This window comes from Erithacus rubecula, assembly GCF_903797595.1.
Source record: "Erithacus rubecula genome assembly, chromosome: 1".
Lineage (NCBI taxonomy): Eukaryota > Metazoa > Chordata > Aves > Passeriformes > Muscicapidae > Erithacus > Erithacus rubecula.
Genome location: NC_136658.1, coordinates 88,717,793 through 88,739,246, shown reverse-complemented (window position 1 = coordinate 88,739,246; position 21,454 = coordinate 88,717,793). Strand labels below are relative to the sequence as shown.

The window sequence follows — 21,454 nt, the reverse complement described above, 5'->3', positions numbered from 1 at the left end:
AAGCCTTCTCAGCAGACACGTTCATAATTGAGGGCCAGTTCTTCCAGCTTGATTACACAAATCCTAGAATATCATTCTGGTGTAGGCACACTTTTCTTCATTTAACTGCATGCTGAGCAAATCAGGAGATTATCTCCTCATCCTTACACTTCCTAGAGGGGATGGATCTCTGTGTAAGTCACCTCCACCCACCTTTGTGGTTGAGAGAAAGCAGTAGGAACTTTCTGGGAGAGATGCAGTCAGTCAGTTTCAATGCCAGTGTAAGAATGGGATATGTCCTAGATCTGACTGGTTTTGCCACTGACTAAAAAGGCTCCTGCTCAGATCAAAACAACCACATTGGGTTGTCACCATTAGTGTTATGTTCCAGAAATCTGTTTTTCTCAGGACATAAATAGTTGAGCACTTCAAAGTACCTTGTCCATTGCTAAATTTGAAATTTTCAGGCTTTTTGCATTCTAATTATTGACTGATATATGTCCATTTGATTTCCCTTCATATCAATTGTGTGCCCATGGGTATAATTGTTTTTAACAAAGTTCTACAAGAATCCTTAACAGACTTAGTTTTGAATCTTAATAAGTTTGTAAAGCATAATGTTTTAGACTGTAATCCCCAGTAATGTAAGATCAAACAACAATGCAGTGATAATCAAGAAATTATAGATATTCTAAATAGTGGAAGATAGTAGAAAATGCTGCATGTTACTAAGTTCCAGAATCATTCCACTAGCAGTTGAAAAGTGAAAAGGTGGAGATAAGGTAATAAGGAAAGCCCAGGTATAATCAAGAAGAGGTACATTGCTGCTGGTCTCAAATGCTTTTCCATTATGTTCCCTACCTTTGGAGAATCTTCCAGATTTTTTCTTTTCATTATCTGCAGAACCTGTGTTCATAAAAGGATACAAAATGAGAAAATAATGAAGAAAAAAAAAGCTTCCTAAAATTGTGGAAGAAAACAATTGTGTCCCTGTATTAGCTGCTGGTATTGTTACAGCATGCAAATTAAGATATTGGCTGGTGGGTACTAGACAAACAATAGGCCTTGAAGTTCCATTTGAAATAAGCATTAGCAGCCTCCTCCATTTTTTTTTTACAAGTGCACAAATGTCTTACCATAATTCTGATTCCTTTGCTATTTTCTCCTTGTCAACAGTTAACCGAATTTTGAGTCACTCTGCTAATTAAAGAAATAAACTTATTGTTCTCATTTTTTTTCTCAGTAGGCGAAACAGAAAACTCACATGATCAAATTACTGTATCTGTCTGTTCCTCTTAGGCTGGGATATGCTGATGTTTACAGCACCAACAAAAACAGATTCTAAAATTTCAAAATTGATTGTTACCAATGACAGCACTACATGGCACAGTGCTCCTTAAAGTATACCTGCATCCTGCAGAGGAATATGATCACAAAATCCATATATCTACATGGCATCCATAATAATTAATGGAAATATACTCAATTTCAGAAAAGGAACTGTGGGGGAAACTCCATAAAATAAAGAATATTGAGCATAAAATGCACATTTCATCTGCAAATAGGTTAATAGGTTAAGGAAAGAGTGAGTTTGTGATCATCCAGATATTTAAGTAAAAAATGGATTAACCTGAGAAAACTGTGGGAGTTTATGAAATTATCTTGATTAAATATTTCCTCTAAAAAATAGCTTAAACATCAAGCAGAATTCATAACATGCCATAGAACTCTGCTACATCTATGAAATAACTTCCTGAATAAAACACTTAACCTGTAAATAGGTCAAGGCATGATTTCAATTTGGTGGACTGCTTTTGTCAGTATGAAAACTACCTCTTCAATGAAACATGAGAATTAAATATAAAGCTGAAACAAAAGTATTTTAGAATATAAAAGTACTTAAGATACAGACATGAACCTTCTCATTACGAGCATAAAAACTTGTTTGGGGAACTTTTTAATGCTGTATGTCATAAGATTAAGAGCCTGCTGTACAAATGTGACCAAAGCAGGACTTAGGAGTGCTTGGTGCCTGCTCCATACCTTTCATTCATTTGACTGCCAGGGAGGTAGTGTAAAGGCAAAAATGGATACCTGAGAAATGTGACTGAAAAACCTCAGGTGTTGAGCAGAGGATTGCTTAGAGACACATGAAAAATTCTAAGCATGGCAGCTTTGGTCCCCTCTCTGTGTTTCAGCTCTTTAAGTCAGCCTCAGAGGCAGGAATAGCAGCATCACTGTATTTATGAAACAGCATAGCAGTTCAGAGCAAGCATCCTGTTTTGGAGCTTGTTCATATCCCTTTCACCTCCCTTTCAAGAGGTGATGGGCTCAATCTATGAAGGAGGCAGAAAAGTGAAGGCACTGTTTGCTTTAGCCAAGAGAGACAAATGAAATGGAGCCTGACTCTGTACCCTACAGCTGGGTTGCCTTGAGGTTTCATCAGAGGAGCAGAGCATATGAAATGCCCTGAATGAGGGACTCTGGTTTCCTGTAGCCACTAGACTTAGTCCTTCTCTCTTTTTTTTCTGACTGCAGTAATTATTTGCCGTGGGGCAAGTCAGGTTCAGAAATAGTGATGGGAAATCCCTTCCTCCTTTCCCAGATTACTTACTAGGCTGCTGGGTCATTTTCAGGGATTCAAAACCCTGAGCTTAGGTGGGCTGCAGGCTGGTCTTCACAACATTCCCAGTCATTAAGTTACATTCATAAAAGTCACACCACAGCATGCACAGCAGCTCTGCTGTTCAGGTTTCTGAACAAGACTGACTGTGGCTGCTGCATTCTGTGCAGGCACTTGAATGGAATATAATCTGAGTTTGCCTGCCTGTTGAAGTCCATCCAAGGATTTTTGTGATCTGTATATTTGTGGACCAGGTCAACGTGGTTCTAGTCAGGCAAGAGAGATGTAACTGGAGACATTTCCTTAAGCTGAGAGTAACTTCTAAATCACAGTGGTTGACTGCTAGCAAATTTTTTGTTCCTCCTGAATAGGCAGCTGTAGAAGAGGAGGAAGCAGGAGTTTGGCTCATGATTTTGAACATGATACCTACATCTTCCTTTATGTCCACCAATAAATATTTCAAAATACAGCAACCATTTGGAGCATGCACAGAAGGATGTGCTGCATTAGTCCATGTCCCTAAAGAATCTAAGCAGCTGCACTTCTGTGATATGATATCTATTGCATGTGTCAGAAAGATACATGAGATACTGCTCAGCATCAAGGTGCTGTGTTTGGAAAATGTAGAGGGAAATAAATGAAGTAACATTATATTTCTTGATGCTGATCTCCAAGAACTGGACAGCCACTCATGGCTGCTTCTAAGCATATATTAAAGAGGTTTCAACTGTAAATCTTAGATTTGATTCTGGTCTTTGCTTTAGAAGCTCCCAGCAAGTCTGCTAATAAAAGCTGATTTTGCTGTTTCAGATGCTCTAGCTGATACCTTTTAACTTTTGTTATGTGTGTTCTGGTTTGCAGGGTGGAAAGAAGTATACAGGACCATGTGGAGGCAGAGACTGCAGTGGAGGATGTCAGTGTTTCCCTGAAAAAGGGAGCCGAGTAAGTAATATATTTTCCTGTAAATTGTTCTTGATGGCACAAGTTCAATGCTATATAATTTGTTATAGGTGAACTTGTACTAAACTGCTAAGAATGTTAAAATAATTATTCGTTTTCAGAAAGTTGTTGTTGTTTCATCTTACTTTCTCACAGACTTGTAGATTTGAAGAAATACTTCTTTTTGAATACCTTGTTATGATATGTAGCAGAAGCTTATCTCAAAGATGAGGGTCAGGGGACCTGATGGCCATGACAAGCTGATCAGATCAGAATGATGAAAAGATACCACATACATGCATGGAATACATACATTTGGTGATTTTAGAGATCTTTTCCAACTTAAATGATTCAATAATTCTGTGATTCTATGTGATTTCTACTAAAGCAGAGGGAACCACGCCTGCAAAACCTGAAATCCCTGCTGAAAGGGAACTGTTTAGAATTTCTGGCATTATGTTGTGGTTGATAGTCTGTTCTTAATTTTGGGGACTAATGAGGAATGAGGCAGAGGAAGGGAGATGGGGTGGAGGGGATTAGCCACCTGCCACAAAGAGCACTGAGAAATAGGGCAGCTCCTATCCTGTATGGCTTGGAGCCCTGGCTGGCAGGCTCCTTCTGTACAGCTTGGTCTTCTGCAGCTGAGACAGTGACTCAGCCTTTTCCATCCACCCATCTCTACGAATAGGTCAGGCTAGAGATGTGGTGGCAGGTCATGTGCTTGTTCTGCTATCACAAACCTCAGAAGATTTTTCAGTTCTCTGTCTTCCCTCACTCAGCCAACCCATTCCCATTGCATTCCTCAAGCTTGACTCCACGTCTGAGTGGAGGGAGAGGTGGTAGGAAAGTCACAGTGTAGGTGGGAGGCAAGGAACACTGCTGTTTACAGAAGTCCTGATGTCTCTGTGGAAGTCAGATGATCCTGAGGTTACTATGCCATGGGGACTGTAGTGGTTATACTCCCATGGCCTGGCACAAGCTGCTCAGGATCTGCTTTCCATTACAATAACCCAGTGGCAACCTGATGAAGCTGAGGACAAACAAGCCCTGAGACACCTCTTCCCATGGGACTCCCTCCAGCTGTTACTGCCTTACCCTTATCATCCAGCACATGAAATTTGGCAAGTGCCTCCTGCCACTTCCCACTTTTGACTGAAAATCAAAAGCTGATGCTGTAAGATGCTCACTAGAGTTCATGAAAATATCTGTTGCAAAACTACAAACTTCTGTGACTGAATTGTTTTTCATGCTCCTTATTAACTGACCTTCAATTTCAAGTTGCCAAATGTGAAAAAGAGGTAGTTAAAAAAAACTAATGCATAGGTTAGCAAAGCTGAAGATGTGAAAACACCACAGTAGAGAAGTAGACAGGTGCCACTGACAAGAAGCTCCCTGTGACTTACTTCCCATCTAGATTGGGAAAGTGAGGGCATATTTTATGTACTTGCTTACTACTCTCAGTTTTACCTTAGAGATGTAACCCCAATTACTAATGACATTGGCCTCCCTTTAAATAGATACTCAAAAAGAGAAAAAGGATATGCTACAAAACATTAATTACATTTTATTGCTTGTGGTTAATTGTGCAAGATGTGAAAAAGTATTGGGAAAAGGGATTTACAGAATTTTATACTTCAAAAATCATATTTTATCTCTCTGTATTTTACCTATCTGAAATTAAATACCTTATTCTGATTTAGCATACACTGCCTGTATTTTGTGTCTGCTGATCTCTTCAGATGTCACAACCCCTGTTAACATCTGGTTTAAGGAACAAGATTGGCCCTCAGAGTCTAGTCAAGTTTGGCTTAGCTTCTGGTCTCATGCTAATCCTCAATGGGAATATTTATTTTCACAAAACCTCTGTATAATCTGGCACGGCACACGTTTTCTGTTGGAGGTGACTCACTGCATGCACAATGGATGCATTGCGTGTTTGCACTTGTGAGAGTGCCTGAAGCAGGGTGTCAGAGCCTGCTTCTGCAGTGACTCTCCAGCCCAGGAGCCACAGAGCTGACTCTGGCAGGGACTAGTGTGCCTGGAACTCAGGTAGGAGCAGCACTTGCAAGGGTCTGCAGCCAGCTGTCAGCCCTGCTATATCCTCTGGAAATTCACCCTCTGTTTGTGACAGCTCTAAAAACAGACAAATTAAAAGCATTTTCTTTGGATTGCTGCTACTGAATGTACATCAGCATCTGTTGAATGAAGCAAATTCATTGAAGTGGTAAACACAACTTTGAACTATGAAAGGAGTAAAGGTGTGAAGAAATGCCTGCTCTTTATTCATATGTGCTTCTCCTTCATTTGCTGTCATTGCTTCACTTGTGGTCTTAAGACACAGGATTTATTAAAAGATTCTTAGCTTAATTTGTAGTCTTAATCCAATAATTTTATTTTTAAAAGGTTTTTTGTAAAATATGCCCACTGATATCTCCTGGAGCTCTGTGCTACAGACAGAGAGGCACTGTCAAGATGTGGAGATGGATCCAGGCTTTGGTGATGTGCGCCAGGTCTCCAGGTGCAGGGCATCTGGAATGCCTGTGCTACTGTCTACACTGCTTTTGGTTCAGGACTGGTAAAGATAGGCACAAAGGTGCAGGAGAGTTGAACCCTGCTTCACTGGGACAGTTTCCAGGGGCAAAAGGCAACCTAGCACAAATCAATCACCTAGCAGGCCTACTGGAAAGAGGTATGTGGTTTTAGATTTTCTTCTACTTTATTTTGCCTGGACTGGGCTGCAACTTTCACTGGGCTCAGACACAGCTAAAATCCAGTAAGGATAGAAAAATAAAACAGCAGAAGCATCATCTGCCCTCTGTAGAGGTGGGGGAGTGCTTCAGCTAAGCAACAGCAGCATCTAGCCTGCAACCTCCTGCCTCTCATCTGAGCTGCTCCCAGGGCTGTGAGGACACCTGCAAATGGCACTTTCTACTTCATTCCCAAAAGGAAAGCTGGTTAAATCCAAATGTTCAGAGAATCATGACATTGCTGATAATTCTGTTTGCAATGCACAGCAAATCTGAGTTGTCTCTTGGAGAAGTTTCTCTAAAGAAATGTTTCTCGGGCCATACACAATCCCCTTGAAATTTCCACCTCCAGTCCTGCTTTGTGTTCACATCTTCATAGTAGAAAGAGTAAAGTTCCTTCTGTAAGCTGGGTTTGTTTTTCCCAGTCTTTAATGACACTCTAGTCTTTGTTTCACTGCAGCCTACTTATCTCCCAGTTGTATTTGCTGTTAGCTGGTTACAAATATCCAGTCTATCTAACCATACCTTACATCTAGGTAATGGTTGGAGCTGGGGCTGCAGGAGCCAAGCTTGGGGTCCAGCCTCAGCCTCATCTCCCCTTCTCACAGCTGGAAAAAGCTCAGTGGGGTTGCAGTGCAAATCAAAGCTCCTGAAAGTGTTCAAATCCACATGACAAGAAACCCTAGTATAAGCATCAGTGGAGAACACAGAGTGAGAAGGCAGAGGAAAGACAGCAGAGTGATATTCTCCCTGAGACACTCATCTTCTCATTTTCTTCTATGGCAACTTCTCCTAAATTGTTCTCCTTCGACAACAGACTCAACTTTTTCCTAGGGTACATTTGGTACATAATGTAAGGAGTACACAGATGCCTGAAAAAAAGCAAAGGGAAACACTGATATGGTATTGAAGTTCTGTTTTGAATGAGATGGAAAGCCTGGATTAAAGGAATAAAAATTATAAAAAATAAAAATAAAAATAAAAAAAAGGTTTAAAAAAAATTAAAAACATCTGGTTTTCTTTCTTTTTCCTCAGGATTTTTATTGCAGCTCCTAAAATCTTGAGATGTATAGTTCTTTGCAAACCATGCATTGCTCAGAGAACAATATATGTGCCTTAAAATTTGTTAAACATTAATGCACTTATGTAGGAAATGATAACTCCATTCAGCACAATGGGCAACTGTTTGACCTATTGAAGTTCATAATCAGCCTCACTTCATAACCAGCCTACAAAGCTTTATAGAAAGTGGAAGTGAGTAGAAGTCTTTTTGATCTTTCCACAGAGTGAGAAATTGCACTCTTTTGTACTTTCCAAGTCAAGCGTTTAACAGTGCTCAGGCCAATAAGCCATTGTTTTTACAAGGGGCTGGAATGATGGAAACTGAAGCTTTGTGTCCCCCCACAAAGGCCACTTTTTGGGAATGCTCAAACATTCCATTTTAACCTAGACTGACATGAGTGTTCACTAGAACTCCTTTACAGATATCTATTATATTGCTTTCACAATGCAGTGGCCAAGGGTAAACTATTAGCAGTACACTTCTGTGTGCTTTGGGATGTTATACAGCTGGGAAATCTAGTGTGTGATATTTACCTGCAAGCATTTTCCATACAAGTTTAAATCTTAACACATGGGCTGGATCTAGATGTGTTTCTTTGTAATAAAAAACAAGAAACAACAAAATAGAACACATAAATATTCTAAAGTGAACTCCGTTATTGTATCATAGGGAAATGCTTAAATCCAATAAAATAATTTTATCAACTGTTAATTTAATTCTTGTATATCACAATTAACTGGCTTCCAAGCTGGTATAATATAAGTAGCTCCTTGTAAGTGTGTTGGTATAAACTGATACATCTGAGTAAATCTGATTTTTTTTCTACCCAAGATAACCCAATTTATATGTTCCTTCAGTGTTTGTATTTCATCCTGAATTTGTCTAATCCTTTTTTGAAGCTACTGTAACTGTGTGTCTTTGCAACCTCCAGTGGCACTACTCAAATGACAATAATGATATAAACCACTGTCTGACCTGTTCTAAGCAAAGCTCCCTTTGGTTTCATCAAATACACCCTATTTCTAGTAGTGATATTTCAAGTAGCTCTATGTTTAGGTTACTCACTGCTTCCCTAATTTTGTAAATCTCAGTTATATTCCCTCCCAGCTTTCTCTTGTCCAAGAGGGTGAGTCACAGCCTTTTTAGGTTCTCTTTTGAGGGTGACACTCTAGCCCTTAGTCCCTTTGCTCTCTTTTCTGCGAGAGACCAGAACTGTACCCATCCAGTTTGGTGGGGTCCTTCTGGATCTCCCAGCATGGGAAATCACCAGATCTCCCCATTCCTCATCACCAGCATCATATTTAACAACCTGAGAGAGATTAATATCATCTATAGAGTCAGATGTTTCACAGTTCAGTCCCTTCTGTCGATCACTGTTGGAATCTTTGCAAAAATCAGTTACAGCATGTCTGAGACGACCCACTTTGAAATGTGACCATCATGTGCTATTCTTTTCTTCCTCTCCTTTAAAAGCCTTCAGTCCATAAGAGCACCTCTCTTACAACCCCGAGATAATTTATTTTAAAAGCTTCAGTGAAGCGTTTTATAAAAACGGTTTTGAAAATCCCAATATATTATAGTCACTAAGGCTTGCTTTACCGTGCTTATCCTGGAGATCAGTTATTGTGTTCCTTGCCTTGCCAAGCAGGAAGGTCAAATAAATTGGCCCACAGTTCTCACAGTCTCCTCTTGAGCCCCTTTTCCATGTGGAAGCTTGGTTGGCACCAGCCCACTAGTGCCAGGGCAGTTTCTGATGTTGGGTTACACATTTTGGCCAGCAGTTCTGAAGCTTCACACTTGAGTTCCTTCAGAAATCCATGTTCACTTAGTAACAACTTCCTTACCTGTTTTATCTCTTACTTCCTTCATATTTACCTGAAATTATTCTGTCTCAAGGAATAGCTTGGGTTTGAGACCTTCTCACACACCTTCAGCAGTACACACCTCTGCAGAGAAGTTTCTCTGCTCTGTCCTTATTGTCCCCAAGTGCCCTCTGTGAGCCCTTGGCATCACGTGGTACTGCTATTTTCCTTGATGGCTTCTTGTTTTCTTTTAAACAACTTTTTACTAACAGCTTGGTTATCTTCTGCAAAATTTTCTCATTCATTTTTAGCTATCCTAGTTACCATTTGTTTTTGATCTGTTTTTTATGGGCTTTCCTGTTCATTTCAGGAACAATATTTTAAATGCCAAACCTTTTGCCTACAATAGCCTCCTTAGTTTTTGGGGCTTTTTTTGTGAGCTGTGCAGGGTTTTTATTGAAACATTTCACTTTATTTTTGATGTGTGACACATAATTTACTGGGATTTTTAATACAGTGTTTTTGAAAAGCCTCCAGATTGCTTTAGGCTTCTTGCTTTTTTGACTGCTTTTTCAGGCTTTTACTATTTTTGTGATTTTCTTGTATTTCCCCTTCTTGAAACTGGATATCTGTGTGATGTATTTGTTTGGCTTACTTCATCCCATTACAGTACAACATTAAATTGGGTTATATTTTGAAGCTCTTGCAGGGCAGTTCTCCCAGTGGTACCTTCTGAAGCAGGTCCTGTGCAGCCCTTGAGACTAAACCCAGAGCAGCATTCCTTCTTATGGGTCCCAGTGTTTATTGTGCTAAGAAAGAGTCAGTTGTTGGGTTCAAAACTTTTATTTCCTTATCACATCTGGATGAGGCATTGTGCCTGACAGTATGTGGGTAATTGGAATTGGCCAGTATTGCTACCTAACCTAGCTGTTCAGCTTCTCTAATTTCACTGAGTATTCAATGATTGGTGTCTTTAACAGAGGAATCTTAAATACAAAGTCCTATCTTTCTGTTGTTTCCATGCACAAGGAATCCTATTGTTCCCTTCCTCCCCAAGTATTCTTTTCTGTAACACTTTGGTGTAGCCTTCACATATTGTGCCATTGCCCTGGCTATATCTCATTTTCTATCCTTCCAGATGGACTAGTCTATGTATGCCACTGATTATCCTCCTTTCACCAGCATGAGATGCCTTTTATATCAGGGTTGTCATTTATTGCCAGGTAGTATAATTCCATATTATTATTATTTAGATTTCTAGCTTTGCTGTAGAAGCATTTACAACTTTTTACCATTTGACCTCCGTTGCAAGCACAAGTCAAGTGGAATTGTAAATGCTGTTATTTACCCTGCCTATTCCACAGAGTTGGCAAGGACCACAGACTCCCACCCAGCTGCCTTGAGTTAACCCCCTTGGATACCCCTGTTCTACTTTCCCTCACAAGGGGTGTAATACAGAATTGTGGCTGCTGGTCACCAGTCCCTTCTACCAGAATAAATACCTGTTTGGCCATCTCATGGGCTCTGCTCCCTTTGTACTTAGCAGTCCTCTCACCTGTTACAAATCCAGCTCTCTGTGTCAACTCATCAAACCTCCCCCTACCATCACCTGCTTGTTCTCTCCTGGAAGATTCACTCTGTCCCAGGAGCAGACATTATAATCAATTAGAGTTTATCAGACATTTGATCCTTTGTTCCAGGCTGATTGTCCACCTTGCCTCTGACTGACAACCCTAAATACTTCCTAGACCAGTATCTAATTTTAGAGGGATGTTTTTGATGGACAGCAAGACAGAAATGGTTTGGAAAATGTCCTATTTGCTCTCCAGTGTTTGCCATACACAAAGCTTTGGGAGTGAACTTGATCCCATATCTTCTGAAGTACTGTCAGATTCTGCAGCAGAATGGATATAAGTACCAAAAATTGGTGCTTCAAAATATCACAATGTTTAATAGACCAAGGTTAAGTCTCTGGAAAATTCCCAGAGGAAGAGCTGCCCTCTGAGGGAAGGTATTTGGAGGAGGTGTTTGTAATGGTAACAGATTTAAAAGTAAAGTACCTGTGGTATTAATGAGCACTATGTATGGCACAGGATGCCACTCTTCATTGTTTCAATGCTATAATCAGTGTCTGGTGTGGTACTTCAGGATTTGATTTTATTTTTTTCCTCTAGTCAAGGTAATAGAGGAGAGCAGCTCCACTGGCAAAAGACAGGAAAAGTGTTACTGTAAAATCTGTATAACCTTGTGAAGATAAATTCTGCTTTCAGATACATAAATACAGTTTTCTTTTGCACATGTGTGTGAGGGTGGTTTCAAATGCAAGCTTTTGTTTAAGTTTATACTTTTAAAACTCAGTTTTCCAAGGATTTGCCAGCATACTGAAATGCCTGAAGTCTTGATACTGTTCCACAGACCTTAAATCTTGGGTATAAGTCTTCATTGCATGAATGGTAGCAGCAGACAGCCCCAAATCTCTTGAGCTCACTGGCAAAGGCAGGCAGTGTACAGGTTTGCTTGACAGAACTTGAACTTGCATCTGTCTGAAACTTGATACCTAGTGTATGACCTAATATTTTATTTAATGAACAGTGCTGGGCTACATTGACAATTAATCAGCCTTGTAGTGGGATAGTTATGTTGCTTGCTAATTGTTATCCTTTAGTACATTTGTCTTGACTTTTTTTTGAGTGAAATATGCATGTTTCCTTTTTTTTTTCCCCCCCAAGCTCTGTTTATACATGTTTAATCAACATCAGAGATCTTTTTGAACTGGTGGACCGAGATTAGATAACTTTCCCATGAGCAAGAGGCTCCATTTCCCATATATGCATTCTACACAAAATCTGATTTTTGGGAAGCAGTGGAAGGTCTTCCTCAGAATCTGTTTCAAATAAAAAATGCAAGATATATTAAAAAACAAAGCAGGCTGTTTTGTTTCAGTACATGCAGGAATGCAATTAATTGTTCACACAGAAATCACATTTTCATTTTTAAATTCTCAGAACCTTGTAAAGAATGTTTAAAAGATAAAATAAACTCAAATGGAGTCTTTCTTTCAAATAAAACAAAATATGCATATTGACCAAAAATTATTTTTTCACTCTTTGTTACTCTTTTGCTCCTTTGCAGAACATTTCTATTTCAACCAGATATGAAAGATTGTTTGATTCTATAAGTAACATATGGAAATTGTAATTATTTGTAATCTAAAGGAATATAATTTTTTAAGCCCATCTCATGGTAACAATTTGCACTCCCTGCCTTTTGCTCCAGCCCTGAAAGCAAAATTCCTTCAAAACCTTTTCAAATCAACTGTACAGAACTGTACAGAAGAAGAAAAGAATGATACTTTAATGAAAGGTGGTCAGAAGGACACATCCACCTTTTTATTTGCATTTTCAGTTTAATAATTTTAAACTTGCCTGGATCAACATGCATTATCTCCAGCAAAATAAGGTATGCAAGGTATGTAGCATTCATGTAGATACTGCACCTTCCTCCTAAAGCCCAAGGTGTGACCTGTGCAGATACTTCTACAACCTTGAATCAGAAGTGTTTGCAATCTCAGCTGGTGTGGTGAGAAAACAATCCAACAGCATTGGACAAAGCTCAAGAATTAGTGTCATCATTCAAAATGAATACCCAGGTGCAGTTTAAACAAATTTATGACCAAAGTCAATATGCTGGATTAACTATTTGCATTTAGATTCAGCTCTTCTGTTTGAAATTGCACCATCTGATTCCTTTTGCATTACCTATGTGATCTGTTGATTTATGGGCTTGTTGCACTCATTGAAAAAACAAATCTTATGGCGGCTTACTAATAAATCCAGAAGGTATTTCACTGATATCTCAGGAATTTATTTTGAGTGCAGCATTTTTAAGAGTGTTTGATCATCTACATATCACAAATTTAAATGAGAGATGGAGAGAAAGTGCAAGAGAGATCACATTAAGGAATCAAAAACCATTTTATTTCAGAAAATAAAATGGCTTAAAATTTAACTCTAGTGAACAACTAATAGAAAGAAAACTTGCTGGAGATGAATAGTGCAAAATTAACTTTGGTGATAATAGCCAATGCTGAGATAAGAATCCTTTTGATGCAATTCACTACCCTTTAAAAATATTGCCATACTTTTTTTGTTGAATGGCTTTTTTTTTTTTTTTTAAAGTCCTTTATGTCTTCCCATGAAATCCTGCAAGTATATTTTGGTTATTTAGAAAATAAGTACTGGAAGTTAGGGGAAGAAAGGGTTCCACACATTTGTGTCAATAGTGTCTGCACAGCACAGCACATCCTCCTTTATGTTTGTATGTGTGTATGTTGTATGCATGTCAGCTCATTTGGGTAGAAATTTCCCACCATGGGATGCTTATAGAGCCAAGGGTTTCATCCCTGGGTGGGCCATTCACTTAAGAGTTGGACTGCCTGATACTTATGGGCCCCTTCCAACTCAGAATATTCTGTGATTCTGTATCATTGATCTTTTTGTTTGGTTTTTCACATATGAATTACACTTCATTAAGGAAATTAAATGCACTGTCAGGATTGGTTTTGGAAAAATGTGTTGTCCATTTGGTTAGACCTTCAGGCTTTGACTTCTAGCAGTCAGACAGTACAACTACTGCACAAAAGTATTATTTGTGCTTTCAGCCAAGTTTTGCAATCTCTACTTACTGTGAGAAGGAGTTTAAAGATAGAGCAGTGGCTGGATGATGGTTTTACTCTGTGCCTGGGTAGCTCACAAAGGCATCCAAGAGGGATAATCCAGGTCATCCTCTAGCACTTAAATTATACTCCAGAGATTGTAAATGTTTCTCATGACATATGTCTGAGGCTTTACAAATTTCTCAAATGGTGCTTGTTTCTATTTTCTGTATTTTTGTCACATGGGAGCAAGTAACATTGACCCATTTTCCTTTTGTCTGCTTTGCTAAGTACCAAACTATTAGTGGAATCCTTTGAGTCTGACCTGGAGAGACCAGGAATGTGGGAATGGGCAGGCTGTCATCTCAAACAATATCTGCCAAGGCAGACTGAGCCTGTTCTCAGCATTTTCTTACTGACAGTTAAGAAAATAAATTCTTTATTAATCTCAGTTTGTACATAAGGTTTCCAAATCATCTTCAGTGTGTTGGCATAATGAACAAGACTGTTGAAGTACACCTGAGTGTTGCCATTTCATTTATCTGTAAAAGGATGGCAAATGTTAAATTATCTTATACTGGCTGTTAGATATGAACTTTGGGATCATGCATAAAGAAGATCTTGAAGGATAGAAGTTGGTGTTTTAGGCATAGGGAATAGCTCTAGACAATGAATAAAGCTGCAAGCCCAAACAAATAAAGAATCCATGCAGCATTTTTTCTCCCACAGGCTAAAACTATTTTTCTATGAAAAGACTGAATTAGTCTGTCAAATTCCTTTCTGTCTAGTGCTATCATAGATGCCCAGCAAAGAAAAGCACTTTGGGTTTGTTTTTTTTTTTTTGTGGCTTTGATTTGGTTTTTTTTCAGTATGGGTCATGATTTTTCAATGAAATTCTGTATCTATCTATTGCTTATTACTTAGCAAAACTAATTTTTGTAACTATAGTATCACTGGTTAAAGATATGTTATTAGCCCTTATAAACTTGTTTAGAGCAGGTTTATTTGTCCGCAAGATTGGCAAAGTCTAGCATAGGTGTAGGAACAAAAAAGAAAGTTGTAGCTGCTCTCCTCCCCAGTACAAATTGTTTCACTCCATTCAGAGTATGCCAACCTTTATAGTCTTTCTGTCCAGTCAAATAAAGGCTTGGATATGTCTGTATTATTTCTTCTGATCCAAATACCCTTTTTTTTCCTCAATAAATCGCCTTTTCACTCTTTTTCAGTTTCTAGATCCCCTACTTACCTCTTTCTTTGATGAACTTTCTGTTATCCACTCTCAAGCATGCAACATCTCCTTTTCTGTTAAAGGCTTCCTACGAGGGACTCCTGTCTTGGTAGCCTGGAAGAAAAATGAGGGGAGCTGGTTCTGAGATGAGGTCTCCCTCCTGTAATGCAGGATGCTGCCTTTGCAGCTGTCTGGGCTTGTCTGTGTTCAGACAGGAGCTCCTTGGGCAGGAGCTGTTTGCATGTGGCTCTTTGTACAGTGCCAGAAGTGCTGCTACACTCCCAGGTTTGTGGCGGAGTAGCACAGTGACAGCTTCTTTCCAGGGGACAGGGACTCCAGCAGCAAAGGGCTCAAAGGCACCACACCATGCTGTGGATGTTGGACCCATATATATTCCTTATTCCAGTGTTTAATGAGGGTATGCACTGGCATGCAGATTTATGGATAACATCGTTTTTTCCACAGGAAACTCTTCAGTTCAAATATGTCTGTGCTGCTATTGCAGAGTATCCCTTACCACTGTGAGAGTAACCCCCTTTCCATTACAGGGCACACCCCTCCATGTGCCTGGGATGGATGTGCAGTGTAACACTGTCTTGCACCCTTTTTCGCAGCTTTTATTTTACTTGATTTGTATTTGCTAGCAACTTCACACCACGGGACCATTGCCCCTCCATCAGTGTGCCCTGCAGACAGGACAAGCTAGGTTGCATGAGCCCAGTCTTGTCCTCCAACCCCTCCTCACAGGCTGCAGGACAGAGGAGGGCTGGGCTCCCTGTGTGAGAAGATGTTGCTGTTGCTGTCCCCTGCAGCTCCTCATCCTCAGACCCTGCCATTGGAGCAGAGGCAGAGCTGAATCTGCAGGCTGAGGACAGATCCATTTGCTTTTCTTGCTGTTACAAGACCTTGCAAACCAAACTGTGGAGTTTATGCTCAGCTGCCTCATACCTGGTGTTGCCAGCAAGGTCTTGACTGCTCTGTCCAGCTGCAGGCACAAAGGACTGCTCAGGATTTCCTGAGCCACAGCTCTCCACACAGCTCCTCCCTCTCCTCAGCTGGCTTCCCTCCTTCTGACAGTTGCAGTGGTGGTTTTGCTAAATGACATAAGGTTATAATAAATCAAGTGAGAAGATTTGTGTTGTGTTTCCTACTGTATAGGAGAGGTCCATATGGTTTAATGACTTCCTCTGTACATCAGATATATGTGTATAAAATCTCTGAAGTCATGTGTAACTGCCAAGATTCCTATGGTGTGGTTTGAAACATCCATGCAGTGACCTCTCAAATGCTGCAGATGTGCTATGAAATATAAATGTAAAATGGAAGAAGTCAGATTATCCAGTTAAAAAACAGCATTAAAATTAGATAAGTTGATGGAGAGATCTAGAATTCAGCACAGAGGAGGAGGGGTGGGAAAGACCAGAAAACTTTTGTGAGGCAGAATAGATTTTCATTATCAAAGGAGATGGGAAAAAAATATTACACACACACACACCCCCACACACATACACACCCAGGAAAGCAACAGAGCAGTCTGAGGAGAGAAACCATGTCAAAGACAGACCCTTAGTGAGCTGTAAAGCCATCTGTAAAGCCATCACAAAATCTATCTGCTGATACAGCTTTGGCCACCACAGAAAGTTCTGCTTAAAGAATGAGCTGTTCCCGTGCCCTCAGGGAAAATGTAGAGGAGGGTGAGTAGACCATGTAGACCTGTAGACCCAAGGTCATGGATGGGTCTGTGCACAGAGCCACAGTCAGTGTCTCAGCAGGGAGCTGCTCACCCCTGCATCTTTAGAGCTGTTTTCTCAGAGCCAGTCTGGCATGTAGAGGCATATTTTCAATCTGGCACAATGGCTCAAGCATCTCTGGAGAAGGGAATGGTATGTGCTGGAGTGATGATGAAGGTCCAGGGCATCTCCATGGGATCTAGCATGTCTGGGGCCTGATCTGAAGTGGTAACTTAATCAAGTGAACTAGAGAACAGGTCTGCTTCTCCTGCCAACATCCTTCTGTGTCATACCTCTAAAGATGCCTGAGCTATTCCAGATACATGGGAAGTGGAGAACAGGTCTGTTTGGGGCTGTTTAGTCTGGATCCATGATTGCCACCAAGGCCAAGGAAGATCAGGTTGCTTCTTGAGGAAGCAAACGTGGGAAGAAACAGAGTAGTGTCCTTGGGCTACCCCTGACACTGCTCCAAGGTGCCAGCTCTGACAGCTCAGCAGGACACTTCAGGCCATGCCCCAGTGTGGTCTATGGTGTGCAGACAAGAAGCATGCAGAGGGGTGGGAGTGCTCCCCCCCAGGGGATGGAGACCCTCCAGTCCCTGCATCTCCCTCCTCAGCATGTTCAGTCTCACTGGAGGGACACATGACACTGCTACCACAGGAGTGCTACCCTCTGTTAAAGTACATTTATACCCATCCAAGATGGCTATACATTGCTGCCACAGTAATATAGTTTTACTAAGTAATTGTTTCTGTTATACAGTGCTAATTATATGAATCACGTATACATTTAATTAGCAAAAATCCTCTATCAGCATCTCCTGCCTAAGCATGGCAGTTTGGCCCCTCATGTTTACCAAAGCTAAATGCACACTAAATGCCATTCTCAGTAAGCATACTTTTTTTTAAAAAAGCCCCAACACTGTGTATAAATAAATATACACATCATATTGTCAGCTGAGTCTGTGGCTTGGTGCATTTACACAGCTGCAGTTTGGGCTGTTGTTTACTCTTTCTCTCACAGATATTGTGTTCTGCTTTTTCCCTATAAGGATTTTCCTTCCCTACCTATTCTTAGTCCTAGGCAGAGAACTGTCCTGATTTATGTATGTTGTGTAAATTAAGTAACTTCAAAGATGTTTTGTATGGTGTAAATCAGAGCACCAACTGGCTAAATAAACCCTCCTTGCAATGAGGCATAATTGTAAAGCTGAATGTGTTCCTGCCTCTGTGTACTGAATCAACAGGAGGCCTTTTCATTTTTGTGGGATAAACATACTTCTCTGTCCTGTATTTACAGTCACACAAACACTCTTGCAGCCACTTGTCAATCCTTTGCTTCAAGAAGAGATCTTTCATACTGTATTTTTTTTTTATATTCCCAATTCTGTAAACCAAATTCTGTTGAAAATCTCAGTGTCTGCAGTTAGAGGCTGCATAGCTGTTACCTGTACCCAGTGGAGTACTATTTCATTTTCAGCTTAATTAAGAGCATTCCCATAATGAAATACAATGCCTAGTATCAGTTTATAATTGTTCATCTATTCCTGCAGTTTGTTTATTCAAATATATACTACAGTTTTCAGGAAAAAGATTGTTCAGCTCATGTTGTCTCAGGTATTGTAATCTATTCTTGTCATGAAGTGAAATACAGGTCAAACTCTAACTTATCCCTTAACTAGCTATTTAGTTCAAGGAAAAACTTCCTTAAAATTCCCTTTTTATAAAATCCAGTAATTCCTAGACTCTTGTAACCTCTGTTAGTTAACCAGTGTCTTTAGGCAAGTACACAATCCCTTTTATGCACATTACAAATTAATCCCTTTAGCTGCAGGTCTTTGTAATCTGTGGGATGTATCCCACCCCAGCTTTATGCTTGCCAAATAAACTGCAGCTGTTGCCACCAGACACAATTTGGTCGAGGTCCTGCAAAAAGGACTATTCTAGCTTGATCACATATTCTAGCTGCTGGTCTGATTAGCTTACAGAATTGAAATTTGCTGAAAAGTAAGCTTTGGCTTTTTAAGATCTAACTAAGCATCTAAGAACTCACGAGAGGCTCAAGGGTATTTTGTAAGAAAGCAGAAGCATCACAGGCAAATTACCTTGTGTTTGACCAGGGCAGACCCAGGTGTTTTAAATCAAAACTGCAGCAGTAATGAAGACATTCCAGAGGGTCCAGGAGGGAAATGCTTAAGCTTCCAGCATAGTCTTCTGTGAGAACCTTTCAGTTTCCTGTAATGGAAATAGGAAATAGCCATCTTTGCTTAAATTTGACTGTCAGGGGAGAATTGAGATAAAATTGTCTGGAGATAGTAATCTACTACTCTCCAAAGCAAAATATTATTGAGATTTCCTTCCTAGAAGTGCCTCCTTCCCTGGGCACAAAGCTTTTGATGTAATCACAGAACAAGCAGAAGTTTCCTTGTGTTGGTTAGGATGGACTGGAAGGAGGAGATGATGGTAGTCAAAAAGAAAAATTGTAGAAGTGTACATAGCGATAAGTAAACCATACAAAAGACAAGTCTTTCAAACAAAGCACTAATATTTAGATGCAAAAGTGTCATGAGACACTTTTTGTCAAGAGACAAAGCAAAGAAAACCTCAGTAAGAAATTGCTGTAAAGAGTTACTGACTGAAGAAAAATAATTTAATGCTTGAAACAAGTATTTCTTTTCCTGGGAGAGGAAATGTTGCGCAATCCATGAACACTCCAGGATGCACGAGCATCAGCCAGCTGATGACTGATGAATTTCATGTACTTCCTATCTGACTTCTGAATATTCAGGGAGATGAACTTGCTAAAATAATTCTGATAGGGGCTGTGAAACAATCCCCTGCTTTGTTTATCACCCTGAAACGAGGGCCAGTGTAGTGTATGTCCAGAGCATGTGCCTTTGTGTGATGCCATGGTGCTTGTAATGCTCTGCTGGCTCTACCAGCTTTTAGCCTGACACTTGTGCTCCTCCAGGTTCTCTTACAGCCAGTCAGATGTGTCCCTGAAGTGATGTAATCTCCTCTGTTGCTGTCAGTGTGAGATGTATTTTTACTGCTTTGTGGCTGGTGAATATGAAGCTTGAGTAATATGCACATTTGCTTTCTGTTATGTGCAGCTGAGTGTATCTTGTAACCACTTCAGAATGCTGTCACTTTTATCCCCATAGTACAAGACTGTTTTCTGTGTTCTGCCCCTCTCCCCTTGGGTGAGGTTTTACATGTCTCAGTGTCTCAGCTAGGTGAGATTACTAGGGATAGACCCCTTGCACTTTTTCTTCCAAGGTTTCAACCCAAGTCTTTAGGATGTGGAAGCAGTGTCTTTGATATTCTAAATGGTTGAGCTGTGGGTTGCCTGAGCTTTTGATAGGGCTCTTTTAACGAAACTCCTTCCTTGGGTGAAAGCTAAACAAATATAGAGGTCAGAAATTTGAACAGAACATTTGTGAAAGCTTCTCAAAGGAAATATATCTCATCTTACTCCTATGATTTTACTTACTATCTTTCAACTAAAGTTGCAGTCAGCACCTTTTCTTTACCTGCTCTCTGCATTTTCCTCAGAAGAGGCAGCAGTCAGCACCTGGTACTGCTGACTTGCTCATGAATAGAAGCAGAAATTCACTCATAAAATCCTGACTTGTTTGTCCAGTCATTAATCCTGTGTAATTCACCTCTTGTGTAATTCAGAATAAGGTATAAAAAGATGTTTAAAATTACAAGTATTACCACTCTTTCTCCCTTTTTGCATTTTTCTATACTGAAACTCTTAACTATCTACATTCACCTGACCCTAAAGTCCCTCTTCTACCCATTGCACTCTGTTCATTTATTTACAAAAACACAGCCCCTTCTTGTGCTGGTACATCGTCCATGTGGGAACTACCACATTTCAGGAGCTGAAAATGAAAAGCTTTGCTGAGTGTATGAAACTTCACCAAGGTTTTTATCTTGCTCAGGTGTCAGGCAAAGGTCAAAAGTTGCTTTTCTGACACAAAATCCTTTTCCTTAGTGGAGTAGGGGAGGAAACAGAATCCTTCAAAGAGGGAGGTCCCCAGGAGATGCACCCAGAGATCAAGGCAGACCTATACCATGACCCAGCACTGGCAGACAGTGTGGGCAGTGCAGGAGGCTGACACAGTGCCTCAGCTCTTCAGGTTTCTATGTGTACCTCATGTCAGAAAACTCAGCAGGAGCATTTCTCATCTAAAACTGGTAACTGGTAGCATGCACCAGCTCAATAATTGCCCTGGGAAGCCATGGGAAATGCACATAAACCAGTTTAACAGATAATAACAATTTATATGTTTCAGAGTCCAAGATTATCACATATTTAATTCCATGCCCTGTAACTTCTTGTTCAGATACCACAATTCCATTACATTCTTTCCACTTTAGATTTGAAGTTCAAAGAGAAGAAATAGTGGAATCCATGTTCTGGATTGTACATTGCAATTTGGTACATTTGTTTCTGTGGAAAGAAGGGATGTGAATCATATGCACTGGGAACAAATGAGCAAACAGGTGCTGCAGTTAGAAACTGTACATGAAGGAAAAAAACACAAACCAATTCACATCTCTTCAGTGTGAACTAAGAGATTCGTTTTACATTTTAGCCAGATGTCATGCAAGTATTTTGGTACTGCTTTTGTGAGCACTCTTGAAGTTTTACAGAAAGTTGACAAATGGAAAGACTATA

At 40.0% G+C, this 21,454-nt stretch overlaps 2 protein-coding genes across 3 annotated transcripts in view; one reads left to right on the top strand and one right to left on the bottom strand.

Annotated features, from left to right (window-relative positions):
- The window catches only part of COL4A1 (collagen type IV alpha 1 chain), a 366,614-nt gene that overhangs the window by 150,508 nt on the left and 194,652 nt on the right, over positions 1-21,454 (bottom strand). The window lies entirely within an intron of this gene.
- The window catches only part of COL4A2 (collagen type IV alpha 2 chain), a 135,121-nt gene that overhangs the window by 36,230 nt on the left and 77,437 nt on the right, over positions 1-21,454 (top strand). For both annotated transcript variants that reach the window (XM_079322730.1, XM_079322729.1), the window contains exon 4: positions 3,464-3,544. In XM_079322730.1, the coding sequence (XP_079178856.1) occupies positions 3,464-3,544 (81 nt within the window). The remainder of the gene's footprint in view (positions 1-3,463; positions 3,545-21,454) is intronic.